This window comes from Staurois parvus, unplaced genomic scaffold, assembly GCF_062004578.1.
Source record: "Staurois parvus isolate SC_StPar_1 unplaced genomic scaffold, SC_StPar_1.0 ptg000155l, whole genome shotgun sequence".
Lineage (NCBI taxonomy): Eukaryota > Metazoa > Chordata > Amphibia > Anura > Ranidae > Staurois > Staurois parvus.
The window spans coordinates 1,267,363-1,293,016 of NW_028317951.1; the positions used below are offsets into that span (position 1 = coordinate 1,267,363).

At 42.6% G+C, this 25,654-nt stretch overlaps 2 protein-coding genes across 11 annotated transcripts in view; one reads left to right on the forward strand and one right to left on the reverse strand.

Moving 5' to 3' along the window:
* Positions 1 to 25,654, reverse strand: part of LOC149463234 (uncharacterized) — a 300,678-nt gene that overhangs the window by 196,488 nt on the left and 78,536 nt on the right. The window lies entirely within an intron of this gene.
* LEKR1 (leucine, glutamate and lysine rich 1) overlaps positions 1 to 25,654 on the forward strand; it is a 208,692-nt gene that overhangs the window by 71,447 nt on the left and 111,591 nt on the right. Inside the window, exon 3 of the mRNA XM_089675392.1 lies at positions 23,581 to 23,700. Coding sequence (XP_089531518.1) covers positions 23,581 to 23,700 — 120 coding nt within the window. The remainder of the gene's footprint in view (positions 1 to 23,580; positions 23,701 to 25,654) is intronic.

Consider the following 25,654-nt stretch of genomic DNA (forward strand, 5'->3'; position numbering starts at 1 on the left):
GCCTGATCTGCGACGTTGCAACAAGGTGGAATTCAACCCTACACATGTTAGACCGCCTTTACGAGCAGCGAAAGGCCATCACCGATTTCCTGATGTTACAAGCGGATAAAGGTACTCCCCTGTGTAACTTAGATGTCAGCCATTGGCAGCTCATGCGTGACACCTGCCGCTTGCTCAGGCCCTTTGAGGAGGCCACGCTATTCGTGAGTCGGCAGGACTATGGGATGAACGACGTCATTCCTCTGTTGCACGTCCTGGAACAAATGCTGTTAACAATGGCTGGTCAGGGTGCGGTAGACGTGGCGCACAGATGTCAACGCCACATGACCCCTGTGGGGGCAGGACAGGAAGAAGAGGAGGAGGTAGAGGAGGACATTTGTGCTCAGGAATTATTGAGTGAAATGGGTGGTTTTTCCACTCAGCGGACAGGAGTGGAGGAGCAGGAGCATCTGGTAGAGGAGGAGGAGGAGGAGACAGAGGACCCAGACGCACCGTGGCAGTATGCTGTGGAGATGGAGGCAGGGAGTCCCTCGCATTCCTTGGCACAAATGGCCCATAGCATGCTCGGTTGCTTGCGTAGCGACAGCCGAATAATAACCATCAGACAGAGGGATGACTTTTGGCTGTCCACCTTGTTGGACCCTCGCTACCGGTCCAAAATGGTGGCCTTTTTCACACCTGCTGAGAGGGAGGCCAAAATTACGTACTATAAAAACCACCTATGTAGTCAGTTGGTCTCTGCCTTTGTGCGCCAACGTCCATCCTCAGACACTGTGGGCCCTGTGCGCTCGCGTTCCGCTGGCATGGCAGCAGGGGAGGGGTGGGGTGGTAGGAGCAGTGGCAGCTCCACCAGCAGTGGCTGCCTCAGTCTGCAGTCGATGATGAGTAGCTTTCTTCACCAGCGCAGTGAGGAAACTACTAACCAGCCGCAGCAGCAGCAGCAGCATCAGGTGGACCTGGAGCAGGAGCTCAAACAACAGGCTTGGGCCTACTTGGACAGCACCCTGCCAACCGAGGTAGACAATCCCCTTGACTACTGGGCAACGAAACTTGACCTTTGGCCCCAACTAGCTGAATTTGCCCTTGAAAGGCTGTCATGCCCGGCCAGTAGCGTGGCATCGGAGCGCGTGTTTAGTGCGGCAGGAGGTATTGTAACTCCGCGGAGGACACGACTGTCCACCCAAAGTGTGGAGAGACTCACGTTTGTGAAAATGAATCAGGCGTGGATTAGTCTGGATTTCAAACCACCAGTTCCTGACACAACTGACTAAATCCGCCATGAATCATGCCTCAAACATGTGCCACTTTGAGGTCTCCTCACACACTGCTGGTGTGTTGAATTTTTTGACATAGGGTGCTGGCAGATTATGGGCCTCCTATAGCTGCTGCCAGGCCCCTAATCTGCCATAGGCCCCTATATACCGCTTCCTCATGCTGCTGCCAGGTCCAGAGTCTCTCATGGGTCCCTGTACGGCCTCCCATTGCTGCTGTCTCCATCGCCACACTCTGCTGCCATGTGCCACTTTCAGGTCTCTTCACACTGCTGGTGTGTTAAATTTTTTGACATAGGGTGCAGGCAGATTACGGGCCTCACATAGCTGCTGCCAGGCCCCTAATCTGCCATGGGCCCCTATATACCGCCTCCTCATGCTGCTGCCAAGTCCAGAGTCTCTCATGGGTCCCTGTACGGCCTCCCATTGCTGCTGTCTCCATCGCCACACTCTGCTGCCATGTGCCACTTTCAGGTCTCTTCACACTGCTGGTGTGTTTAATTTTTTGACATAGGGTGCAGGCAGATTACGGGCCTCACATAGCTGCTGCCAGGCCCCTAATCTGCCATGGGCCCCTATATACCGCCTCCTCATGCTGCTGCCAAGTCTAGAGTCTCTCATGGGTCCCTGTACGGCCTCCCATTGCTGCTGTCTCCATCGCCACACTCTGCTGCCATGTGCCACTTTCAGGTCTCTTCACACTGCTGGTGTGTTTAATTTTTTGACATAGGGTGCAGGCAGATTACGGGCCTCACATAGCTGCTGCCAGGCCCCTAATCTGCCATGGGCCCCTATATACCGCCTCCTCATGCTGCTGCCAAGTCTAGAGTCTGTCATGGGTCCCTGTACGGCCTCCCATTGCTGCTGTCTCCATCGCCACACTCTGCCATGTGCCACTTTCAGGTCTCTTCACACTGCTGGTGTGTTTAATTTTTTGACATAGGGTGCAGGCAGATTACGGGCCTCACATAGCTGCTGCCAGGCCCCTAATCTGCCATGGGCCCCTATATACCGCCTCCTCATGCTGCTGCCAAGTCTAGAGTCTCTCATGGGTCCCTGTACGGCCTCCCATTGCTGCTGTCTCCATCGCCACACTCTGCTGCCATGTGCCACTTTCAGGTCTCTTCACACTGCTGGTGTGTTTAATTTTTTGACATAGGGTGCAGGCAGATTACGGGCCTCACATAGCTGCTGCCAGGCCCCTAATCTGCCATGGGCCCCTATATACCGCCTCCTCATGCTGCTGCCAAGTCCAGAGTCTCTCATGGGTCCCTGTACGGCCTCCCATTGCTGCTGTCTCCATCGCCACACTCTGCTGCCATGTGCCACTTTCAGGTCTCTTCACACTGCTGGTGTGTTAAATTTTTTGACATAGGGTGCAGGCAGATTACGGGCCTCACATAGCTGCTGCCAGGCCCCTAATCTGCCATGGGCCCCTATATACCGCCTCCTCATGCTGCTGCCAAGTCCAGAGTCTCTCATGGGTCCCTGTACGGCCTCCCATTGCTGCTGTCTCCATCGCCACACTCTGCTGCCATGTGCCACTTTCAGGTCTCTTCACACTGCTGGTGTGTTAAATTTTTTGACATAGGGTGCAGGCAGATTACGGGCCTCACATAGCTGCTGCCAGGCCCCTAATCTGCCATGGGCCCCTATATACCGCCTCCTCATGCTGCTGCCAAGTCCAGAGTCTCTCATGGGTCCCTGTACGGCCTCCCATTGCTGCTGTCTCCATCGCCACACTCTGCTGCCATGTGCCACTTTCAGGTCTCTTCACACTGCTGGTGTGTTAAATTTTTTGACATAGGGTGCAGGCAGATTACGGGCCTCACATAGCTGCTGCCAGGCCCCTAATCTGCCATGGGCCCCTATATACCGCCTCCTCATGCTGCTGCCAAGTCTAGAGTCTCTCATGGGTCCCTGTACGGCCTCCCATTGCTGCTGTCTCCATCGCCACACTCTGCCATGTGCCACTTTCAGGTCTCTTCACACTGCTGGTGTGTTTAATTTTTTGACATAGGGTGCAGGCAGATTACGGGCCTCACATAGCTGCTGCCAGGCCCCTAATCTGCCATGGGCCCCTATATACCGCCTCCTCATGCTGCTGCCAAGTCTAGAGTCTCTCATGGGTCCCTGTACGGCCTCCCATTGCTGCTGTCTCCATCGCCACACTCTGCTGCCATGTGCCACTTTCAGGTCTCTTCACACTGCTGGTGTGTTAAATTTTTTGACATAGGGTGCAGGCAGATTACGGGCCTCACATAGCTGCTGCCAGGCCCCTAATCTGCCATGGGCCCCTATATACCGCCTCCTCATGCTGCTGCCAAGTCTAGAGTCTCTCATGGGTCCCTGTACGGCCTCCCATTGCTGCTGTCTCCATCGCCACACTCTGCTGCCATGTGCCACTTTCAGGTCTCTTCACACTGCTGGTGTGTTAAATTTTTTGACATAGGGTGCAGGCAGATTACGGGCCTCACATAGCTGCTGCCAGGCCCCTAATCTGCCATGGGCCCCTATATACCGCCTCCTCATGCTGCTGCCAAGTCTAGAGTCTGTCATGGGTCCCTGTACGGCCTCCCATTGCTGCTGTCTCCATCGCCACACTCTGCCATGTGCCACTTTCAGGTCTCTTCACACTGCTGGTGTGTTTAATTTTTTGACATAGGGTGCAGGCAGATTACGGGCCTCACATAGCTGCTGCCAGGCCCCTAATCTGCCATGGGCCCCTATATACCGCCTCCTCATGCTGCTGCCAAGTCCAGAGTCTCTCATGGGTCCCTGTACGGCCTCCCATTGCTGCTGTCTCCATCGCCACACTCTGCTGCCATGTGCCACTTTCAGGTCTCTTCACACTGCTGGTGTGTTAAATTTTTTGACATAGGGTGCAGGCAGATTACGGGCCTCACATAGCTGCTGCCAGGCCCCTAATCTGCCATGGGCCCCTATATACCGCCTCCTCATGCTGCTGCCAAGTCTAGAGTCTCTCATGGGTCCCTGTACGGCCTCCCATTGCTGCTGTCTCCATCGCCACACTCTGCTGCCATGTGCCACTTTCAGGTCTCTTCACACTGCTGGTGTGTTTAATTTTTTGACATAGGGTGCAGGCAGATTACGGGCCTCACATAGCTGCTGCCAGGCCCCTAATCTGCCATGGGCCCCTATATACCGCCTCCTCATGCTGCTGCCAAGTCCAGAGTCTCTCATGGGTCCCTGTACGGCCTCCCATTGCTGCTGTCTCCATCGCCACACTCTGCTGCCATGTGCCACTTTCAGGTCTCTTCACACTGCTGGTGTGTTAAATTTTTTGACATAGGGTGCTGGCAGATTACGGGCCTCCCATTGCTGCTGCCAGACATGTAATCTGCCATGGGCCCCCGTACCGACTCCTCATGCTGTGACGTTGCAACAAGGTGTAATTCAACCCTACATATGTTAGACCGCCTTTACGAACAGCTAAAGGCCATCACAGATTTCCTGATGTTAAAAGCGGATAAAGGTACTCCCTGTGTAACTTAGATGTCAGCCATTGTCAGCTCATGTGTGACACCTGCGCTTGCTCAGGCCCTTTGAGGAGGCCACGCTATTCGTGAGTCGGCAGGACTATGGGATGAATGAGGTCAAATCGGCCATGGGCCCCCGTACCGCCTGTTCACGCTGATGCTGGTCCCACAGTGTGACCTGGGTCCCTGTACGGCCTCCCATTGCTTCCACTCTGCCATGTGCCACTTTGAAATCTCCTCACACTCCTGCGGTTGTCCATTTTGTCATAGGTTGCTGGCAGATTACAGGCCTTCCATAGGTGCCACCAAGCCCCATATCGGCCATGGGCCCCCGTACCGCCTGGTCACGCTGCTGCTGGGCCCACAGTGTGACCTGGGTCCCTGTACCGCCTCCCATTGCTCCCACTCTGCCATGTGCCACTTTCAGGTCTCCTCACGCTCCTGCTGGTTTCCATTTTGTCATAGGTTGCTGTATGGCCTCCCATTGCTGCTGCCTCCACCGCCACACTGTGGCTCCAAACACTGGTTTTGGCCCCGTGACTGGCCAAAGGAGTGAAGTGTGCAGTGATTCTAAGATCGACGGCACTCATCTGCATGTCATACTGACAGACAGTATTATTTCTCTTCCCCAGCAGACTCCAAGGGCATTTAAATTAAAGGTACAGTGTTCTGCACTAATATTAAGTCTCTCTGAAGCCTAGAAACACCCTTTTTTAAGTTAAATTCACAGCGAATTTATTCGACTCGAATCGAATATTGTCCACGAATTCGCCGAATCAGTCGAATCGAATTTTTCATTTCTTCGCTCATCTCTATTTATAACCAAAAATTATAATTTTTAAACATTTTTTTTACATTTTTTTATTTTTTTATACTATTATTTATGTTTTTTTTTTTTACATACTGTCACCCTAGCAGTACAGTGTCACCACTGCTAGACACTGTACTACTTGTGGGGGGTGATAAAGATTTTTTTTTTTTACACTGATTGCTTTTACACCCATACAGGATGTAAAAGCAATAATTTCTCCTCTGTAGCTGCATTCTTGCAGCCATTGAGAAGTACTGAGTGAGTTGTGATTGGTCACAGCTTGTCACATGGTACAAAGCTGTTGTGAATAGCCTTGTACCATGTGACCTCTGTGATCATTCACAGATTTCACACATAGTAAGCAATGATGTCACAAGTGACATCTTGCTTACTACTCTGCATGTGATCACTGATTGGCCAATCAGTGATCACATGATCGGGACCTCGCACAGAGGTCTCATCCAATGATTGGTGTTCTACTGTGTCCGGAGGACACAGTGGGCACTGGATCGCGGTGCTGCGTGTTCCCAGGGAGCGCTGCCACCGTCCGGCCGTTTATATACAACAGCCGGACGGGAGGTGATTAAAATGGCAACCAAAACCTGAAAGACGTGGAAGAAAGCGAAAAACTACCATTCGAATGGATAGAAGAATAGCCAAAATGGCAAGGACTCAGCCAACAATCAGCTCCAGGAAGATCAAAGAAGGTCTAAAGTTACCTGTGAGTACTGTTACAATTAGAAGACGCCTATGTGAAGCCAAGCTATCTGCAAGAAGCCCCCGCAAAGTCCCACTGTTGAAAAAAAGACATGTACTGAAGAGGTTACAATTAGCCAAAGAGCATATTGACTGGCCTAAAGAGAAATGGCGCAACATTTTGTGGACTGATGAAAGTAAGATTGTTCTTTTTGGGTCTAGTGGCTGGAGACAGTTTGTCAGATGACCCCCAAACACTGAATTCAAGCCACAGTACACTGTGAAGACAGTGAAGCATGGTTGCGCAAGCATCATGATATGGGGATGTTTCTCATACTACGGTGTTGGGCCTATTTATCGCATACCAGGGATCATGGATCAGTTTGAATACATCAGAATACTTGAAGAGGTCATGCTGCCTTATGCTGAAGAGGAAATGCCCTTGAAATGGGTGTTCCAACAAGACGACCCCAAACACACCAGTAAACGTGTAACATCTTGGTTCCAGACCAACAAGATTGACGTTATGGAGTGGCCAGCCCAATCCCCGGATCTTAATCCAATAGAAAACTTGTGGGGTGACGTCAAAAATGCAGTTTCTGAGGCAAAACCAAGAAATAGAGAAGAACTGTGGAATGCAGTCCAATCATCCTGGGCTGGAATACCTGTTCACAGGTGCCAGAAGTTGGTTGACTCCATGCAACACAGATGTACAGCAGTTCTCAGAAACAGTGCTTATACAACTAAATATTCATTAAGTAATTCAAAGGAAAGCAAAATCTTCAAACATTTTTCAGTTTATATAGTGAATGTTTGAGTTTGTAAAGAAGAATACAAACACTACTATTTTTTTGAACAGTCTAATATTCACTTTTCTTAAATTTTTTTAGAGGAACAACATAAATTTGATATATTTTTCTTCATGTTTTGATTTGGAATAGAATGTGTAGTGTTCCCAATGCATTTGTGTGTATGGAAATAAAAGCTATTAGAAGGATTTTTAGCTTTATTCACTTTTTTTCAAAACACTGCTATTATTTTGAACACAACTGTATATATATTTAGTATTTAATGTATACAGTCAGGTCCATAAATATTGGGACATCGACACAATTATAACATTTTTGTCTCTATACACCACCACAATGGATTTGAAATGAAACAAACAAGATGTAATTTAACTGCAGACTGTCAGCTTTAATTTGAGGGTATTTACATCTAAATCAGGTGAACGGTGTAGGAATTCCAACAGTTTGCATATGTGCCTCTCACTTGTTCAGGGACCAAAAGTAATGGGACAATTGGCTTCTCAGCTGTTCCATGGCCAGGTGTGTGTTATTCCCTCATTATCCCAATTACAATGAGCAGATAAAAGGTCCAGAGTTCATTTCAAGTGTGCTATTTGCATTTGGAATCTGTTGCTGTCAACTCTCAAGATGAGATCCAAAGAGCTGTCACTATCAGTGAAGCAAGCCATCATTAGGCTGAAAAAACAAAACAAGCCCATCAGAGAGATAGCAAAAACATTAGGCGTGGCCAAAACAACTGTTTGGAACATTCTTAAAAAGAAGGAACGCACCGGTGAGCTCAGCAACACCAAAAGACCCGGAAGACCACGGAAAACAACTGTGGTGGATGACCGAAGAATTCTTTCCCTGGTGAAGAAAACACCCTTCACAACAGTTGGCCAGATCAAGAACACTCTCCAGGAGGTAGGTGTATGTGTGTCAAAGTCACCAATCAAGAGAAGACTTCACCAGAGTGAATACAGAGGGTTCACCACAAGATATAAACCATTGGTGAGCCTCAAAAACAGGAAGGCCAGATTAGAGTTTGCCAAACGACATGTAAAAAAGCCTTCACAGTTCTGGAACAACATCCTATGGACAGATGAGACCAAGATCAACTTGTACCAGAGTGATGGGAAGAGAAGAGTATGGACAATGAAAGGAACTGCTCATGATTAGAGATGAGCGAATCGAACCAGGCGAAGTGGAATTCGTTTCGAATTTCAGGAAAAATTCGATTCGCGGCGAATCCGAATATTAGCATACTTCGATTGCGCGAATCGGATTTTTCCCGATCAGCCGGCAAAAGTGTCCCTGCAGAGAGCTCCGCTATTTCTGACAGTTCTCTGACAGTTCCTTCACATGTACAGCGGTTGAAACATTGTATCTATTTGTTTCCATTTAGCATACAGATGTTTTTATTCGGAAACAGATACAATGTTTCAACCGCTGTAAATGTGAAGGAACTGTCAGAGAACTGTCAGAAATAGCGGAGCTCTCTGCAGATACACTTTTTGCTGTACTGGAATACCTCTTCTTTTCATTCTTCTTTTCATTCTTCTCATTCTTCTTTTCATTCTTCTTTTCATTCTTCTTCTCATTCTTCTTTTCATTCTTCTTTTCATTCTTCTTCTCATTCTTCTTTTCATTCTTCTTCTTCTTCTTTTCATTCTTCTTTTCATTCTTCTCATTCTTCTTTTCTTCTTCATGAAAAGAAGAATGAGAAGAAGAATGAAAAGAAGAATGAAAAGAAGAATGAGAAGAATGAAAAGAAGAAGAAGAATGAAAAGAAGAATGAGAAGAAGAATGAAAAGAAGAAGAAGAAGAATGAAAAGAAGAATGAAAAGAAGAATGAGAAGAATGAAAAGAAGAATGAAAAGAAGAAGAAGAATGAAAAGAAGAATGAAAAGGAGAAGCAGAATGAAAAGAAGAATGAGAAGAATGAAAAGAAGAATGAGAAGAATGAAAAGAAGAATGAAAAGAAGAAGAAGAAGAATGAAAAGAAGAAGAAGAATGAAAAGAAGAAGAAGAATGAAAAGAAGAATGAAAAGAAGAAGAAGAAGAATCTTTTCATTCTTCTCATTCTTCTTTTCATTCTTCTTCTTCTTCTTTTCATTCTTCTTCTTCTTTTCATTCTTCTTTTCATTCTTCTTCTTCTTCTTTTCATTCTTCTTCTTCTTCTGAGGATGAGGATGAAGAAGAAGAAGAAGAAGAAGTAGGATGAAAATAAGAAGAATTCCAAGCCGGGAAAAAGTGTATCTGTCAGAAATAGAGGAGCTCTGCAGATACACTTTTTGCCGGCTTGGAATTCTTCTTATTTTCATCCTACTTCTTCTTCTTCTTCTTCTTCTTCATCCTCATCCTCTTCTTCTTCTTCTTCTGAGGATGAGGATGAAGAAGAAGAAGAAGAAGAAGAAGTAGGATGAAAATAAGAAGAATTCAAAGCCGGCAAAAAGTGTATCTGCAGAGCTCCGCTAAGTGTATCTGCAGAGCTCCGCTATTTCTGACAGTTCTCTGACATTCACATTTACAGCGGTTGAAACATTGTATCTATTTGTTTCCATTTATGGAAACAAATAGATACAATGTTTCAACCGCTGTAAATGTGAATGTCAGAGAACTGTCAGAAATAGAGGAGCTCTGCAGATACACTTTTTGCCGGCTTGGAATTCTTCTTATTTTCATCCTACTTCTTCTTCTTCTTCTTCATCCTCATCCTCTTCTTCTTCTTCTGAGGATGAGGATGAAGAAGAAGAAGAAGAAGTAGGATGAAAATAAGAAGAATTCCAAGCCGGCAAAAAGTGTATCTGCAGAGCTCCGCTAAGTGTATCTGCAGAGCTCCGCTAAGAAATAGCGGAGCTCTGCAGATACACTTTTTGCCGGCTTGGAATTCTCCTTCTTCTCATCCTTCTTCCTCTTCTCATCCTTCTTCTTCTTCTCATCCTTCTCCTTCTTCTTCTTCTCATCCTTCTTCTTCTTCTCATCCTTCTCCTTCTTCTCATCCTTCTTCTTCTTCTCATCCTTCTTCTTCTTCTCATCCTTCTTCTTCTTCTCATCCTTCTCCTTCTTCTCATCCTTCATCTTCTTCTTATCCTTCTTCTTCTCATCCTTCTCCTTCTTCTCATCCTTCTTCTCATCCTTCTCCTTCTTCTCATCCTTCTTCTCATCCTTCTCCTTCTTCTCATCCTTCTCCTTCTTCTCATCCTTCTCCTTCTCCTTCTTCTCATCCTTCTCCTGCTTCTCATCCTTCTCCTTCTTCTCATCCTTCTCCTTCTTCTCATCCTTCTCCTTCTCCTCATCCTTCTCCTTCTCCTTCTTCTCATCCTTCTCCTTCTTCTCATCCTTCTCCTTCTTCTCATCCTTCTCCTTCTTCTCATCCTTCTCCTTCTCCTTCTTCTCATCCTTCTCCTTCTCCTTCCTCATCTCCAAGGGCATTTAAATTAAAGGTACAGTGTTCTGCACTAATATAAAGGCTCTCTGAAGCCTAGAAACCCTTTTTATAAGTTAAATTCGCAGCGAATAAATTCGTATCGAATCGAATTTCTTCCTCAAATTCGGCGAATCAGCCGAATCGAATTTTTGAATAATTCGCTCATCTCTACTCATGATCCTAAGCATACCACCTCATCAGTGAAGCATGGTGGTGGTAGTGTCATGGCGTGGCATGTATGGCTGCCAATGAAACTGGTTCTCTTGTATTTATTGATGATGTGACTGCTGACAAAAGCAGCAGGATGAATTCTGAAGTGTTTCGGGCAATATTATCTGCTCATATTCAGCCAAATGCTTCAGAACTCATTGGACGCTGCTTAACAGAGCAGATGGACAATGACCCAAAGCATACGGCAAAAGCAACCAAAGAGTTTTTTAAGGGAAAGAAGTGGAATGTTATGCAATGGCCAAGTCAATCACCTGACCTGAATCCGATTGAGCATGCATTTCACTTGCTGAAGACAAAACTGAAAGGAAAATGCCCCAAGAACAAGCAGGAACTGAAGACGGTTGCAGTAGAGGCCTGGCAGAGCATCACCAGGGATGAAACCCAGCGTCTGGTGATGCCTATGCGTTCCAGACTTCAGGCTGTAATTGACTGCAAAGGATTTGCAACCAAGTATTAAAAAGTGAAAGTTTGATTTATGATTATTATTTTTTCCCATATCTTTTGATCCCTTAACCTCCCTAGCGGTATGATTATTTCAGATTTTTGGTGCTGAAAGCGGTACCATTATTCTGCATGGAAATATGTAGTTTTTTTATTGTAGCCTGTAATATTTAGGAATAACTCACTGAAATCTGTCCGAACAAGAGTCTATTAAACATCCCGGGTATGATAAAATTTGAAACACAAAATCATAAATTATAATTTAATAAATAATCATAAAAAATAATAATATAATAATATTAAATTTAATTCAATAATATAATCAAACCAAAAACACTGAAATTTGAAATATAGCGCCAAGTTCGCACATCGCTGAGCAAAGTCGCAAAATTGTTTTCAGTGTCTGATGACGAATTTCTCCACGAATCATTATTACTCAATTCTGCAAGTGGTTCTGATTTACTATCACTGTTCTCTAGCTGGTCTAAACCCGCTTTTGACCTAAAGGGACACTTTTTGGACGCCATGGACTTTTCTAAGTTTCCAGGCAGAAAGAACATTCAAAATGCAGACAGGGGACAGGACAAAGCAGTAGGGACAAAATGTATGTGAAATGGGTTGAAACAGCAATGTTTTACTATGTAAAATCGTTTTGAAAAAAATGACATTTTTTTAAAATTTTTAAATTTTCCGCTGCCTCCGGCACCCGTACGTCCCGACGTCACAGGGACCGGAACACAGGAGCCGGGTGCCGGCATCTGCCGGAGGAATTGGCCGGGGACGCTGCAGGGGACACATCGCGGGAGCGAAGGACAAGGTAAGTGCTGCAGGGACTCCCTATGCAGCGCCGCATGGTAAGCCCGAGTGTAGCTCGGGGTTACCGCTTTTGGTACTGACATTTTACCCCGAGCTACACTCGGGAATACCGTTAGGGAGGTTTACAAGTGGGAGGCACATATGCAAACTGTTGTAATTCTTACACCGTTCACCTGATTTGGATGTAAATACCCTCAAATTAAAGCTGACAATCTGCAGTTAAAGCACATCTTGTTCGTTTCAGTTCAAATCCATTGTGGTGGTGTATAGAGCCAAAAATGTTAGAATTGTGTCGATGTCCCAATATTTATGGACCCGACTGTATACTATATGTATACTATATTGCCAAAAGTATTGGGACACCCCTCCAAATCATTGGATTCAGGTGTTCCAATCACCTCCATGGCCACAGGTATATAAAATCAAGCACCTAGGCATGCAGACTGCTTGTACAAACATTTGTGAAAGAATGGGTCACTCTCAGGAGCTCATTGAATTCAAGCATGGTACTGTGATAGGTTGCCACCTGTGCAATAAGTCCATCCGTGAAATTTCCTTGCTACTAAATATTGCACGGTCAGAGTGGTGTCTATGCATGCTGAAGTGCACAGTGTTCAGAAGTCACCAACTGTTTGCAGAGTCAGTAGCTCCAAAAGACCTCCAATCTTTATGTGGCCCTCAGATTAGCATAACAGTGCATAGAGAGCTTCATGGAATGGGTTACCATGGCTGAGCAGCTGCATCCAAGCCTTACATCACCAAGTGCAATGCAAAGCGTTGGATGCAGTGGCGTAAAGCACACCACCGCTGGACTCTAGAGCAGTGGAGACGTGTTTTCTGAGTGATGAATCATGCTTCTCTGTCTGACTATCCGATTGACGTGTCTGGGTTTGGCGGTTGCCAGGAAAACGGTACTTGCCTGACTGCATTGAGCCAAGTTTGGTGGAGAGGGGATTATGGTGTGGGGTTGTGTTTCAGGGGTTGCGCTTCGTCCATTAGTTCCAGTGAAGGGCACTCTTTAGGCTTCAGCATACCAAGACATATTGGACAATTTCATGCTCCCAACTTTGTGGGAACAGTTTAGGGATGGCCCTTTCCTGTACCAACATGACTGCGCACCAATGCACAAAGCAAGGTCCATAAAGACATGTATGAGCAAGTTTGGAGTGGAGTACCTTGACTGGCCTGCACAGAGTCCTGACCTCAACCCGATAGAACACCTTTGGGATGAATTAGAGCGGAGACTGCGAGCCAGGCCTTCTCATCCAACATCAGTGCCTGACCTCACAAATGAGCTTCTGGAAGAATGGTCAAACATTTCCATAGACACATTTCTAAACCTTGTGGACAGCCTTCCCAGAAGAGTTGAAGTTGTTATAGCTTCAAAGGGTAGGCTAACTCAGTATTGAACTATACGGACTAAGACTGAGATGCCATTAAAGTTCATGTACGTGTAAAGGCAGGAGTCCCAATACTTTTGGCAATATTTACTCTAATCTATGTTAATTTTATGCAAGAGGCAGATGCCTCACCTTAGCACTTGTGGGCCAACCTGTTTGTGGATGGTTATCCAATTAAACATTTCAAAGGAGGTTATCTAAAAGGGGTTGTAAAATGCTGCAGGCCTGGTCTACTATGGGTGTCAATATGGTAGCCCACATACATATATATATTAAAAGAATATATATATATTATATATGTACAAAATATCCTACATAAATATTGATACAGAGCATGCATAAAAAAATTGAGAAATTCTGTAGCTACAGCACAGTGTCCCATGCCTGTCACTATTGCAGGTACAGAGCAAAGGGAAAATAATGTCTGAGTACCTCAAATATAGATGTAATTGGGATGTTTAAAACCCATTATAATCCTATAGATTACTTACCTAGAGGCATGATTATCCCTTTAGTGTGCTTGATGTATTTAGACCATCATGGTACATGGTTGCCATGCTTTAAAGTGATACTAAACCCAGGACCCTGCATTCTCTATATCTGGTCTCCCACAGTACAAAAAACATGGAAATGCAATTATTTTAGTAAATATAAACTGCTAAATACCTTTTCTCATCAGCAGGTAGTGCAGTCTTGTGACTTCAGCAGAGCACTGGTTAAATCTTGTAGGAGGAGTTTTCTTTCTGCTCTAGGAGGATGTGAAACCCTTGCCCCTCTGGGTGGACAGTGCTGATTGGCCCTGTGCTGATCACATGCACTCTTCCAAAAAAAAAACCTCTCTAGCAATAAACACCAAACTGAGTATGTACATGGGACTAGGATTCAGTCCGTATCAGGTGGTCATTTCAACAAGAGGAGGGGCAGAGAAGAAAGGATCAAACAGCCTTTTTACACAATGCGGAGGATTAACCCCTTAGATTACACAGTGAGCATAACAAGCATGCTTTCCTTTATATGCAACTGATTTTAGAAAAGGTCATAAACACAGTGGTTTGGCAGCTCAGGGATAATTATGTGTATCTGGCAGCATCTTTAGATTTTCTGATGCAGGAAATAGGATTTCTAAAATGTAAAATGTGAGTAACCTATAACAAACCACTATAGTATTAGTATAGTACTAATTACTCTTGTGTTTGGCCCTCACTCTAATTATATTCTTTGCTTTCTCTTTTTCTCTTCTTTTTTTGTCACTGTTACCTTTGAACATTTTTTATCTAATGTCCTCAAGCTCAAAAGCTAAGCTAAAGTCAGATCAATTAATCTAGCAATCTGTACCTTTCCATCTGTTGTTATGTTGCTCGTAATTTATAAATGATGCAATAACAGATGAAATGCCATAGATCGTCAGCAATGCATATTAATCTTCTACATGTCTCTAAGATATTATATCATTTCTCTTGGAAGTTCATAAATGAATACAGAATGCTATTTTTCATACATGTACAATCATGTTCTATGAATCATTGAAGTTTCATCTATATGACCCTCAAAACCCTGCTGTTTGACATCTGTACTGCTTATTTCCAGTGATAGGTTGTGGAAGAAGCTCCATTCCATTTATTCATAGACCTGATGTATACAAGCAATACAGTTAACATTGGTGATTGCTATGTTGGGCTCTTGAAGTGTGCAGTATAGTTATTCAAAGGAGCATTCTTATTCTGTCATATTTTATGTATATGCTGTATATTTTCCCCATAGATGTGAATGGAGGTTCTTTCCCACCTGCCAAGACATGTCAGGATAGTACCTGTGTGAATGAAGTCAATTAGTGCTCATATTATTTTATTTATGAAACATTAAACTAATTAGGTTCTTATAAGGATTTACATTTCAAATTCCTATCATCAAAGAGGTCCATTACCTGTACAAATTTTGCAAATCTCAAGCTAAAGTAGATCGGATGTATATGCAGTAAGACCACTGTATTGTAGAACACACTGAAACTACAAAGGAATTACTTTGAAAGAAGGACTCCAGTTATGGATATTTTTACATAGTTTTGTACATAGATCCAGCATGAACAGTGTAACTGTGCATATTCCATGCTTGTGGGACCCCTCTAGAAGCTGGAAATCACTGTTGTACACCGATACTCCAGTGATCTCCATTAGTTTCCTGGACTCATGCTGAGCAGCTGCCATGCTGCATTCTGAACACAGAAAGTCAGTTGCTCAGAATGGGTGCTATTCATAGATCACCTTGCCTTATCTCAATGCATGCAAAGTTTTCTGTGATTGAATGAGGTGTAATGGCAAGGCTGTGACATCACACTCTCCACTCCTGCCAATCAGAGAATGCTTTGCATGCCTTTAGACAATGCAAATCATTCTCTGAATGGCGCTCATGCCCAGCTGCTGACCTCTTGTGTTCATAATACAGCAGGACCAGCCGCTTGGCATGAGACCCAGAAACCAGTGGAGATCACTATAGTACCGGTGTATACTTCAGTGATTTCCAGCTTCTAGAGGAATCCCACAGGTATGGTATATCCATAGTTATATTGGTCTAAGCTGGACCAATGTAACTATGTAAAAACATTCATACCTGGAATGCTTCTTTAAAGACAAACTGAATTTTCAGATAAAATCATCTGAATATATTTCATGTGCATCAAAAAAGGAATGTGTAAATCCTTATAGTTCATGTTAGAAAGCAGTCTCAGCTTGAGTAGAATAGCCTGTCCTCTTCCAGCATGCTGTAGAGAAGGACTCGTGTTGTATGTGTGAAAGTAATGGTCTCTGTCCAGAGGTCCTACCACTGTTTCCACACAGAGGTCTGTCTTTACAGAATTCTGGTGGGGGACAGGCGTTTCTGTTCAGGATGTGAAATCTTTCTAAATAAATCAAAATTGTAAGAATTTGAACACCTTTTACATTTATTTCAGTTGATATATTGATTAAAACTGAATGGTCAATTGGACTTTAACTTTTAAATTGATAGTGTTAAGTGTTCAGCAGTGGAAATTCAAAGGTTTTGTTGTCTATTTTAGGGCACAGTTGCATTTATTTGTATTTGATTCACTTGGTATACAATTTATCCTTACATTTCGATATTTCATACATGTGGAAACCAGATATGTTCTCCTTGGCATTACTTATATGAAACTGTCACATAAACTGTGCATTGTCAATGGCTCCAAGTATTTTGGATTCCCTGGAAAACCTTTTTTTATGTTGTTTGGGCTGGATTTGATATCCTCATAAAGTTATGGAATAGTGACGTGTGCTGAATCAGCATAACAATTAGATCTGTAGAGTCTTATTGAAGTGGTTTTCATTTCGTCTCGCCTTTGTTCACAGGAAAGTCAAGCCAACTGGTTCCAAGTGTTTTGGTGCCCTGGAGGAGGTTCCAGTCAGCTGATTGAAGGTTTTTACTCTATAAATATGAAAATTGTGTACTTCTCTTTGCTGACTGGCAACATTTAATGCAGTGGAACCTGTTTGAGGTGTGTACTCACAGTAAACCCCCTTTTATCCACATATACATTGATTATGTTGCTTGCACAATCTCATGGCTGAATATCTAGGATCCATAAAGAGTTCTGTAATCTCCACTGAAAGAGTTTAAATTTTTTTCTGAAAAAAAAAAACCTCATATGCATGTCTTTGAAAAAAAAAACTGTTTGAAACTAGCAAAAAAAGAGAAAGGAGCTTAAGGGAATGATGATATACAAAAAAATACAAAAGTTCCCTGGCTCACTTGTAGCTATACAAAACAATACAAAGAGTCCCGATCACATTTAGCACTATACAAAACAATAGAAAAGGTCTCTGGAACACTTGGCATGATACAAAACAATGGTAAAGGTCCCTGGCACACTTGGCAATAAATTATACAGTACTAAATGTCCCTGACAAACGTGGCACTATATCAAACAATGCAAAAGATCCCTGGCTAGCTTGGCACTATACAAAACAATACAAAATATCCCTGGTACAGTTCCTACTATACAAAACAATACAAAATATCCCTGGCACAGTTCCTACTATACAAAACAATACAAAATATCCCTGGCACAGTTGACACTATACAAAACAATACAAAATATCCCTGGCACACTTGGCACTATGCAGAATAGTACTAAAGGTCTCTGGAACACTTGGCACTATACTAAACAGTATTAAATATCCCTGGCACACTTGACACTATAAAAAAAACAATGGTAAAGGTGCCTTGCACACTTGGCACTATGGACAACGGTACTACAGGACACATGCACTATACCAAACAACACAAAAGGTCCCTGGCACACTTGGCACTTTAAAAAAAACAATATTAAAGATCTCTGGCACGCTTGGCACTATACAAAACAGTACTAAAGGTCACTGGTGCGCATGGAACTATAAAAACAATACTAAAGGTCTCTGGTACACTTGGCACTATACAAAACAATAATAAAGGTCCCTGACACACTTGTCACTGTATCACACAATACAAAAGATCTCTGGCATGCTTGGCACTATACAAAACAATACAAAAGATCCCTGGCACACTTTGCACTATACACAATAGTACTAAAGGTCTCTGTAACACTTGGCACCATACCACACAATACAAAAGATCCCTGATACCTGGCAGTATACAAAACAATACTAAAGTTCTCTGGCACACTTGACACTATCTTGAGTAAGGGCGGGTGATTCATGTAGCATTTACATGCTGGAATCCATCTGCCCTTAGCTAAGGTATGCAGGCAGGAGGGTGTGCTTAGCTGATAAATCCCCTTCTCCCTTCCTGAAGACTTCCGAGATCTATGACATAATTTGCCTAAGCATGGAAACCAGGATGTAACTGAAGAAATGTAAAAAAAAGGAAATTAAAACAAGTAAATATATAGTTTCCTATCTGTTACGAATCCAACCCACACACCCACGCCCACAGTGACTAGCTAACCGAGGCGCGCACGTGCGGCCATGACTCGGGGCAAGAGGGAATAAGGGGGACTTTGAATATATATACGTATATAAGACTGGCCGTGATACACTTTCACAGCCCGCACTACCTCTTGGCCACCACCGGAGGGAGACTCCACTCCAATCCAGCCAGTCAACCACACACTGGCAGATACAAATCTTATATACAATCTGGTGCACTAATTAGAGTTGAGGAGCAGCTTGGTAATCACACACCCTTCTAGGATCCCTCCAGCTATCCTACAGGTGTTATAATTTTGATTATGCTTTGTGAATTATTACTGTATTTAGTTGATCTTTGTTTAGACCAGTCGTATGGTATTTTGTATTTATTTATTTATTTGTATATATCAACTTTATATTTTTGTAAGAAAATGTTTTTTGTTGCTGGTGGAAAGACCTTTTAATAAAACATTTCCAGCTATCCTACAGGCCAGAACCCCGGTGTTAATCACTCTTCCACTGTCCACACACCCCCACACCAGACGCACCACAAACGGTAGCTTGCCACCACCCAACAGTTTATCCACAGAACGGTCTGTGGACATTAGCTCTTGGCCAATTGACTCGGGGGGGGGGGGTGTTCCTGTACCCACCCACAGGATGTTCTGGGTGCTGGACTGCCCAAAGTCATTTGTACCAGGAACAGCTTGAATCACCAAGCCAGGGATTGAATTTCCGACACCAGCACATCAGTCCGATCGCGACAGTACCAATCCCTGTTCAGCTATCGTGATCCAGCACCACATAACCATTTCCTGCATTTTTCTGGCATTCTACATAGATCACAAATACAGTTTTTACATGCCGATGTAGCCTACAGAGTGTCCAATCAGAAGGAAGTATTTTCATCTCTCTGCAACTAATATTTTAGCAATATAAAACCTAACTAATATGAAACCTATTCCTTTGATCTCCTGATATACTTCAAAGCTCTAGTCTCCCGCTGTGTCATGAAGCCAACCTGTCTCCAGCTGTTTCCTTCCAGGTTTCCCAGAAGTTGACAAATCTTATTAGCACCCAGGTGTCATTGCCAGAGGAAGCTCTGTCCCTTCAGATGCTAATGGATGACCATCTGTCTCTGAATACCTATGGCTGAATATTTCTTTAATGACAAGGAATGAAACTACATTTACGATTACATATTGCTACAGGTCACATTTCAGCTACTCAAATCTGTACATTTATGTCACACTATCAATTAACTAATGCTAGCAGTATAAGGATTAACAATAGTCAATGTTGGTTGAGAGAGTGAAGTTTCACTTTAAGTCACTACCCCAAAACAAGTGGCAGAAAAGGATATATGGCTTTCTCCAGTGTTCCTGGACCGCATCCATATTCCAGCTATGTCACTTTGAAGCATTGAAGCCAGAAGTTAAGTATGAAAGCCAGGCAACTGGCATTTACAGAAGGAGAGGCCAGCAAAAAGCAGCATACATGTTTCTCTTATGACCGGTTTTCCTTTCAATCTGAACTCCAGGTAGATCACAAAGACACAATAATACAGTTGTGTAGTCAGTAGCAAATCATTAGATGTTTTTATTTTTTAATGCAGCTTGTATAAGGACCTGAGTCTGACATGAGATCGAATTGACTTAATTCTTAACTGCCTTACATCTCTGTAATACATGCACATTTCCCCAAGTTTTTTCTCTAAAATGCTTCAAGTACAGAAAAATACCTACTGATCCTGCCAGAAATCAGTGAGCTCCTCACTTCCTGTATTGAGCTGGCAACATGGAGCCTCTACTTCAGAGAATTTCTCAGTAGTGTTGTCAGCCATGCCCAGTTCTAACCTGTTGGGCTACTGAACACCTCCCCCTCTGCTCAACTCCATACCATACAGTACATGAAAGGTTCTGCAGTCCAGCAGGGATTGCTCTGGTAAATATCACTGCATTGTCAACACTCAAAAGCGTAGTATTGTAAGTTCAACCACTGGCATCAAGTCTAATGGATGTTTGAGGTAGAGGAATACATACCTTGTTCACTACCCCCCCCCCCCCCCCATAGCGTGAGTTCCCTTCTTTTTCGCATTGTGGGTGGACACTTGACATACAGAACTTGTGTCCATTATAAATAATGACATCTGAGAATGGGAAGCCACAGGATGGGAAAAGAGAAACACCTTGTGGGACCGGTCATACAGTGGGAAAGATAAGCATTCCCTTGCCTAAAACGTGTTATTTCTGTGGCTGACTGAAGTTTGAGAAGGCAGAGGGCATGAAGCATGATATGGCGTTGTAAGTCAGTCCAATACAATAAAACATACTACAGTATCCTATTGCAACCAATCTAAAATTGTCTGTGCCCCCCTCCCCATCAAAATGCACTGATCAGCACTACAGCCAATGGCTACAAGTGCTGATCGAAAACTGGTCTAACAACTGGCTTTTGTTAATCAGATGGGGTACACACGTACTAAAATTCAGCTTTAGTCTACTATAGCTCCAAAGCCAGTACCAGACATTGACCACTTGAGGGGCATTTTAAGTTCACTATGAAAGAAATATTAGGAAATTCACAACAGGAAATTAATATACATTTAATTTTTGGCTAGGCAAAGGCCTCATGCACACAGGTGCATTTGCTTGTACAGCATAAAAATCAATGACAGGCAGGAATACACTTTGGCTTCATGTGGCTGTATGCACATCCGAGAGATACTTGTGTACAGGGATGCATGCCGAAGTCCATGTATAGAACATACAGTGCACTACATGAGTACCGCCCAGATGATTATGCATCACCTGTGCCTTCTACATGCCAAAATACATCTGTTTTATGCTACACGGGAAAATGCGCTGGTGTGCATGAGGCCTGAAGGATGTCCTTGTTTTCCTCTTGTTGAAAGGGAAGAATGGTGTTGGCTAATAATTATTGTACTACAAGATGATACACTGTGAAGGGTTTAGAAACCCTAAAAACATTTGTTGTCAATAGTACAGATAATATGGTGAGGAATGGTGTTGGCTAACATTAGTTTCCGTGGACTGCAGTGTCTGTGGTTCTTGGGGTGCTTACGGCCTTTGGCTTGAGCTACAGTTAGTGTTGGCTGCATGCATAGCCTCTGAGAAAAAAAAGCAGCTGTTATGGTTGGCAATCCTCGCTGGTGACTGCACATGTGCCTGCCAGATTGCCATACAGACCGTGAATTTCATGCAGATGCGAGGTGTCAGTACTTCGTAAATATTATGCAGATATGTAGTAACAGGATGAGCCTTCCAGCCAGAGTTTCTGCACCCATAAAATTAAATCCACAACCAGTGACCAATGCAGCTCAAGATTGCTTAGAAAACTCTGTAAAGGTAAGGGACTATTCTCTTCCAGTAGGAGAACAGGAGTAACCCTGGGAGAACATAATTCACTTGGAACAGTTAGGTTTGGTGTCTCCTTTTAGAAGTATTTTGCTTTACCTTGTCAAGAAGTCTTAACTCAATAATAAATTTTAGGTAGCTTTTTTTAGTAAATGCTGTTTCATCATGTTATAATAGTAGTATGCACTGTATCAGTAAATCAGTGTCCTGTTATATAATTGTTTTTGCCCTTTTCCAGTTTTTTTTTTTTTTCGTTTTGAATTCACATGTTGCTAGACCTTTTTTCTCTGTTCAAGTAGTATCTAAATAAAACTAGTATTGCACCAGCCTTGATTTTGTTAAATTTTCTTAATGTGGAAGGATATGGAATTTATAATCATGTTTCATTTGAATAGTCCTTGTTGAGTTGGTGAATAACAGCCTAAGCCGAGGTAACAGAGATCCATACCCCCCAGTGATAGTATTTTTGACTGTTTTAACTTATTAATGATGTTAATTCTGGCTTCCGGAGAGTCTTTAGTAAGAATGCAACATGGGTAGTTTCACTACTTTGATAACAATGATTCTGCCTGCTGTTCAGAGGTTTAGATATTGTTGGTTATTCCTCACCAGACTTGTAGTGATTAGAACATTTTCTCATAGAGTGGCATAATGTACTTCAATTAATCTGTTGTGCCAGCTGGAGTTCCCACTGGTCACATGTCCAGAAACCTAGGCATTGGGTTATATGATTGCTGCTAAAGGAAAGAATTACTCAGTCTGATGCCAGATTGTCCCCTTCAAGGGAATGCATGACCAAATGCATATTCTTATGTGAGCACACTTTTATCCAACACAGCAACATTGTTAATATAAAGTAACACTAAAATCTGGTAAAAAAAATTCTGTTTGTATTCTTAACTCTTAAATATAACTTCTGTTGCTCTCAGCCTCCTTCTGATATCCAAATTCCATTTTTTCTGCTGTGATTTGGCTTCCTGTTAGAGGGAGGCTACGTTTTTACATGTAGGAGCCTAGACACCCACTCCTGCTCCCTCTGGAGATGGACTAAAGCCAGCCATAGATGGAGCGATTTGCATGAAGGTTGCAGGAATGAAAATCACTAATTTCTCCCATCAGCAGAGTCAATGTTAATGGAGGAATCCCTCCCACTGAGCCATTGTATTTTCCTGGCGGGGGGTTGCCCCCCCCCCCCCACTCCCCAAAAGAACACAGTGATTGCATTTAGTGGCTACAATAGCCGCTAGCAATAATTGCATGTCAAATCCAACAGGCTGTTTGTACATTCAGTCTGCCCATACATGAGTTAAATCTTGGATGGTGCCTGCTGAACCAGCTGGCCAGCTTAAAACTCTGGAGTTTGTAGTGTGCACAGAGCAGCACACATGACCGCAACCAGTGTGCACTGCCCGTTCCAAACAAAAAGAATAAAGGGAAAAGGAGAGATTTGGGAGCTCAAAGAGGCAGAAAACCACAGTAAGGAACAATTTGAAGGAAACTGGATTACAAGGCCATTACGTAGCGGATATATATGGATTATTTTTTGTAGAATAAGGATATCATCTTATGTCACTTTAATTAGTGAATAGTTCAAAGAGCAAAGGGCAAAGTATAATTTTATAGTAACCAAATTCAACCAATCAGGATTCACTATATATTGTAAGTCCAACCACTACAAGTTACATTTTGGAAGAATGCATTAGATGCTACTTTTTGCATGTTTTGCTTCTTTCACTGGAATTATGTATAAACCCACCAATCTCACTACCACATTCACTATATCATTTTCCACACAGGGTATTTAATATTCTTGCAAATTAAATTGAATGATTAAAAAGTATACATATATTATAAACTCTATGCCATTTGTGCTAAGTTTTTTTTTTACTTTTTTGTTCAGATTGCAGATAGCAGAAATGCAACTGGATGCAAAGGAAAATGAGCTTCTTATCCTGACTGAGGAACTCACAGCCTGTCGACAAGCTGTGAATGTTGCACAGGAGCAAAAGCAACTTTTGGGGTAAGGAGACCTCCAAACTGTATTTTCCAGCAGGATGCAAATTAAAAACTCTTTTCAGTATAGCCCACATAGCTGGATCTGTGAAATTTACAAATAATGTGGTTTTACTGAGTATGTCATGCCATATGAAGATATCACTGTTTCCATAGCAAACCTCCTTGTTAATCAGGGCAAAGCTATACCATTAATCTCTAGAAAAGCCAATCTGTTCCAGAGTTCAGCTCAAGTTGAAAAACTCTTGACCCGACTATATGGGTGTGTGTTTGATCAGAGCTCAAAGAACCTATAACATGAATTTGATGTGCACAAAATACAAGGGGTGAAATAAAATCACCAAGACCAGATTGGTAATTATTCCCTAGTTTTCTATGAAGCATGGAAAGGAATAATGAAATGTGCATGTCATGTGCAGTATTTTAAGGCCCAGTAATTGAGAATACATTGTTGTTTCTCTGTAATAAAAATAGATTATTCACAATATAAAGCACATAATGTTTTCCATGTAGCCTGTAAGTTTATAGCAGAGCTCTATAAGTAATGCTGCAGGGTATACCTCAAATTTCACTGCCAATCTGTTTCTGTTCTGAATTATCCACAAGTGACATTTATTATTTTACAGAATGTTATTCTTCTTATATAGCTGAACTCCAGCAATTATTTTTTATCTCTCGCTCAACAGAAAATTCACTCAATTGGCGATATGTTTTATTTCTTAACACTTGTAGGTCCCATTATTTTTTCTTGCTGTAATAAGATGTCCATTCACTGGGGTTTGAACAGGAAAATTGTGACTCTTGTTAAATGCCATATACCTAGTAGTGTACATAAAATAAATATTGGTTTAATTCAATAAGACTAATTTTGTAAAGAGGTTGGGAGTCTTCTAACAACTTGTATGAATATTAACTTCAAGTATCCAGTCATGTGAAAAGCAAATTTCTGTTAATATACTTCATCTGCACGATTGGATAATTGAAGTGAATGTTCACAAAGTTTATTTTGTAAAGGTTTTCAGCTCTTTCAGTAAATCAGTCCAACTATGTGATTCTTGATCTTTGTTGGGGAAAAAGAAACCTAACAATTACTATATATAGACAAATTAAAAGTGCCATAATTTACATTTTTAAGGTGAAAGCAACCAATATGATGTCTTATTTTTCTTTATTTGTCATTAAATTTGAGAGTATAGTCAGTAAAGGCAAATTCTGCCATTCATTGAATTGATCTTGACAAGCCCTTCACAATTTAAGACTAAAGTTATTTATAGACATTAGAAGAGAGTATGCCATTTTGGATTTTCTTGTCTGGGTCAATAACATCTAAAACCGACCATACTTGGATCAAAATGTGGCTGCTACAGCAGGGACTGGCCGAATTTCAATCCATGAATGGGTACCGTGGTTTGTACAACCACCCTATAATGTTTTTTCTGAATGATTAGTGCCTCCGGCTTTAGCCAGTAACACTGATCATTGTATTCTAATGGAGGAGAAGTCTCACCACTGTGAGAAAACCATATAGCACAGCAGGAGTGATAGCCCCACCCACACATTTGAGGTGTAGGGGGAAATCACTCTTGATATGCAAACTCTTTGTCCAGTAAATTCTTTGTCTGTCAACAGGATGGTTGAATGAAACAAACTGTGTAATGTGTGATCAAAATATATGTTTCACACCAAATCAGTGAATACAAGTGGCGCATACACTTCACAGTGTTATAGCTGAAAAATTAATAAATAATACATTTCTTATTATCACCAATGCATTATATATCCTCCATCAATACATATCCTGAATATTATCTTATATCTGTGACATAACAAAACAAAAATGTGATTAAAAATAAATAAATACAACCAATACTGCGATATCACAAAATGAAAGTCCTGTGACATAAAACAATAGTCCCTTGAAAAAAGACGGAAAAATAAAGTCCAGTGATGAAAAAAACTTC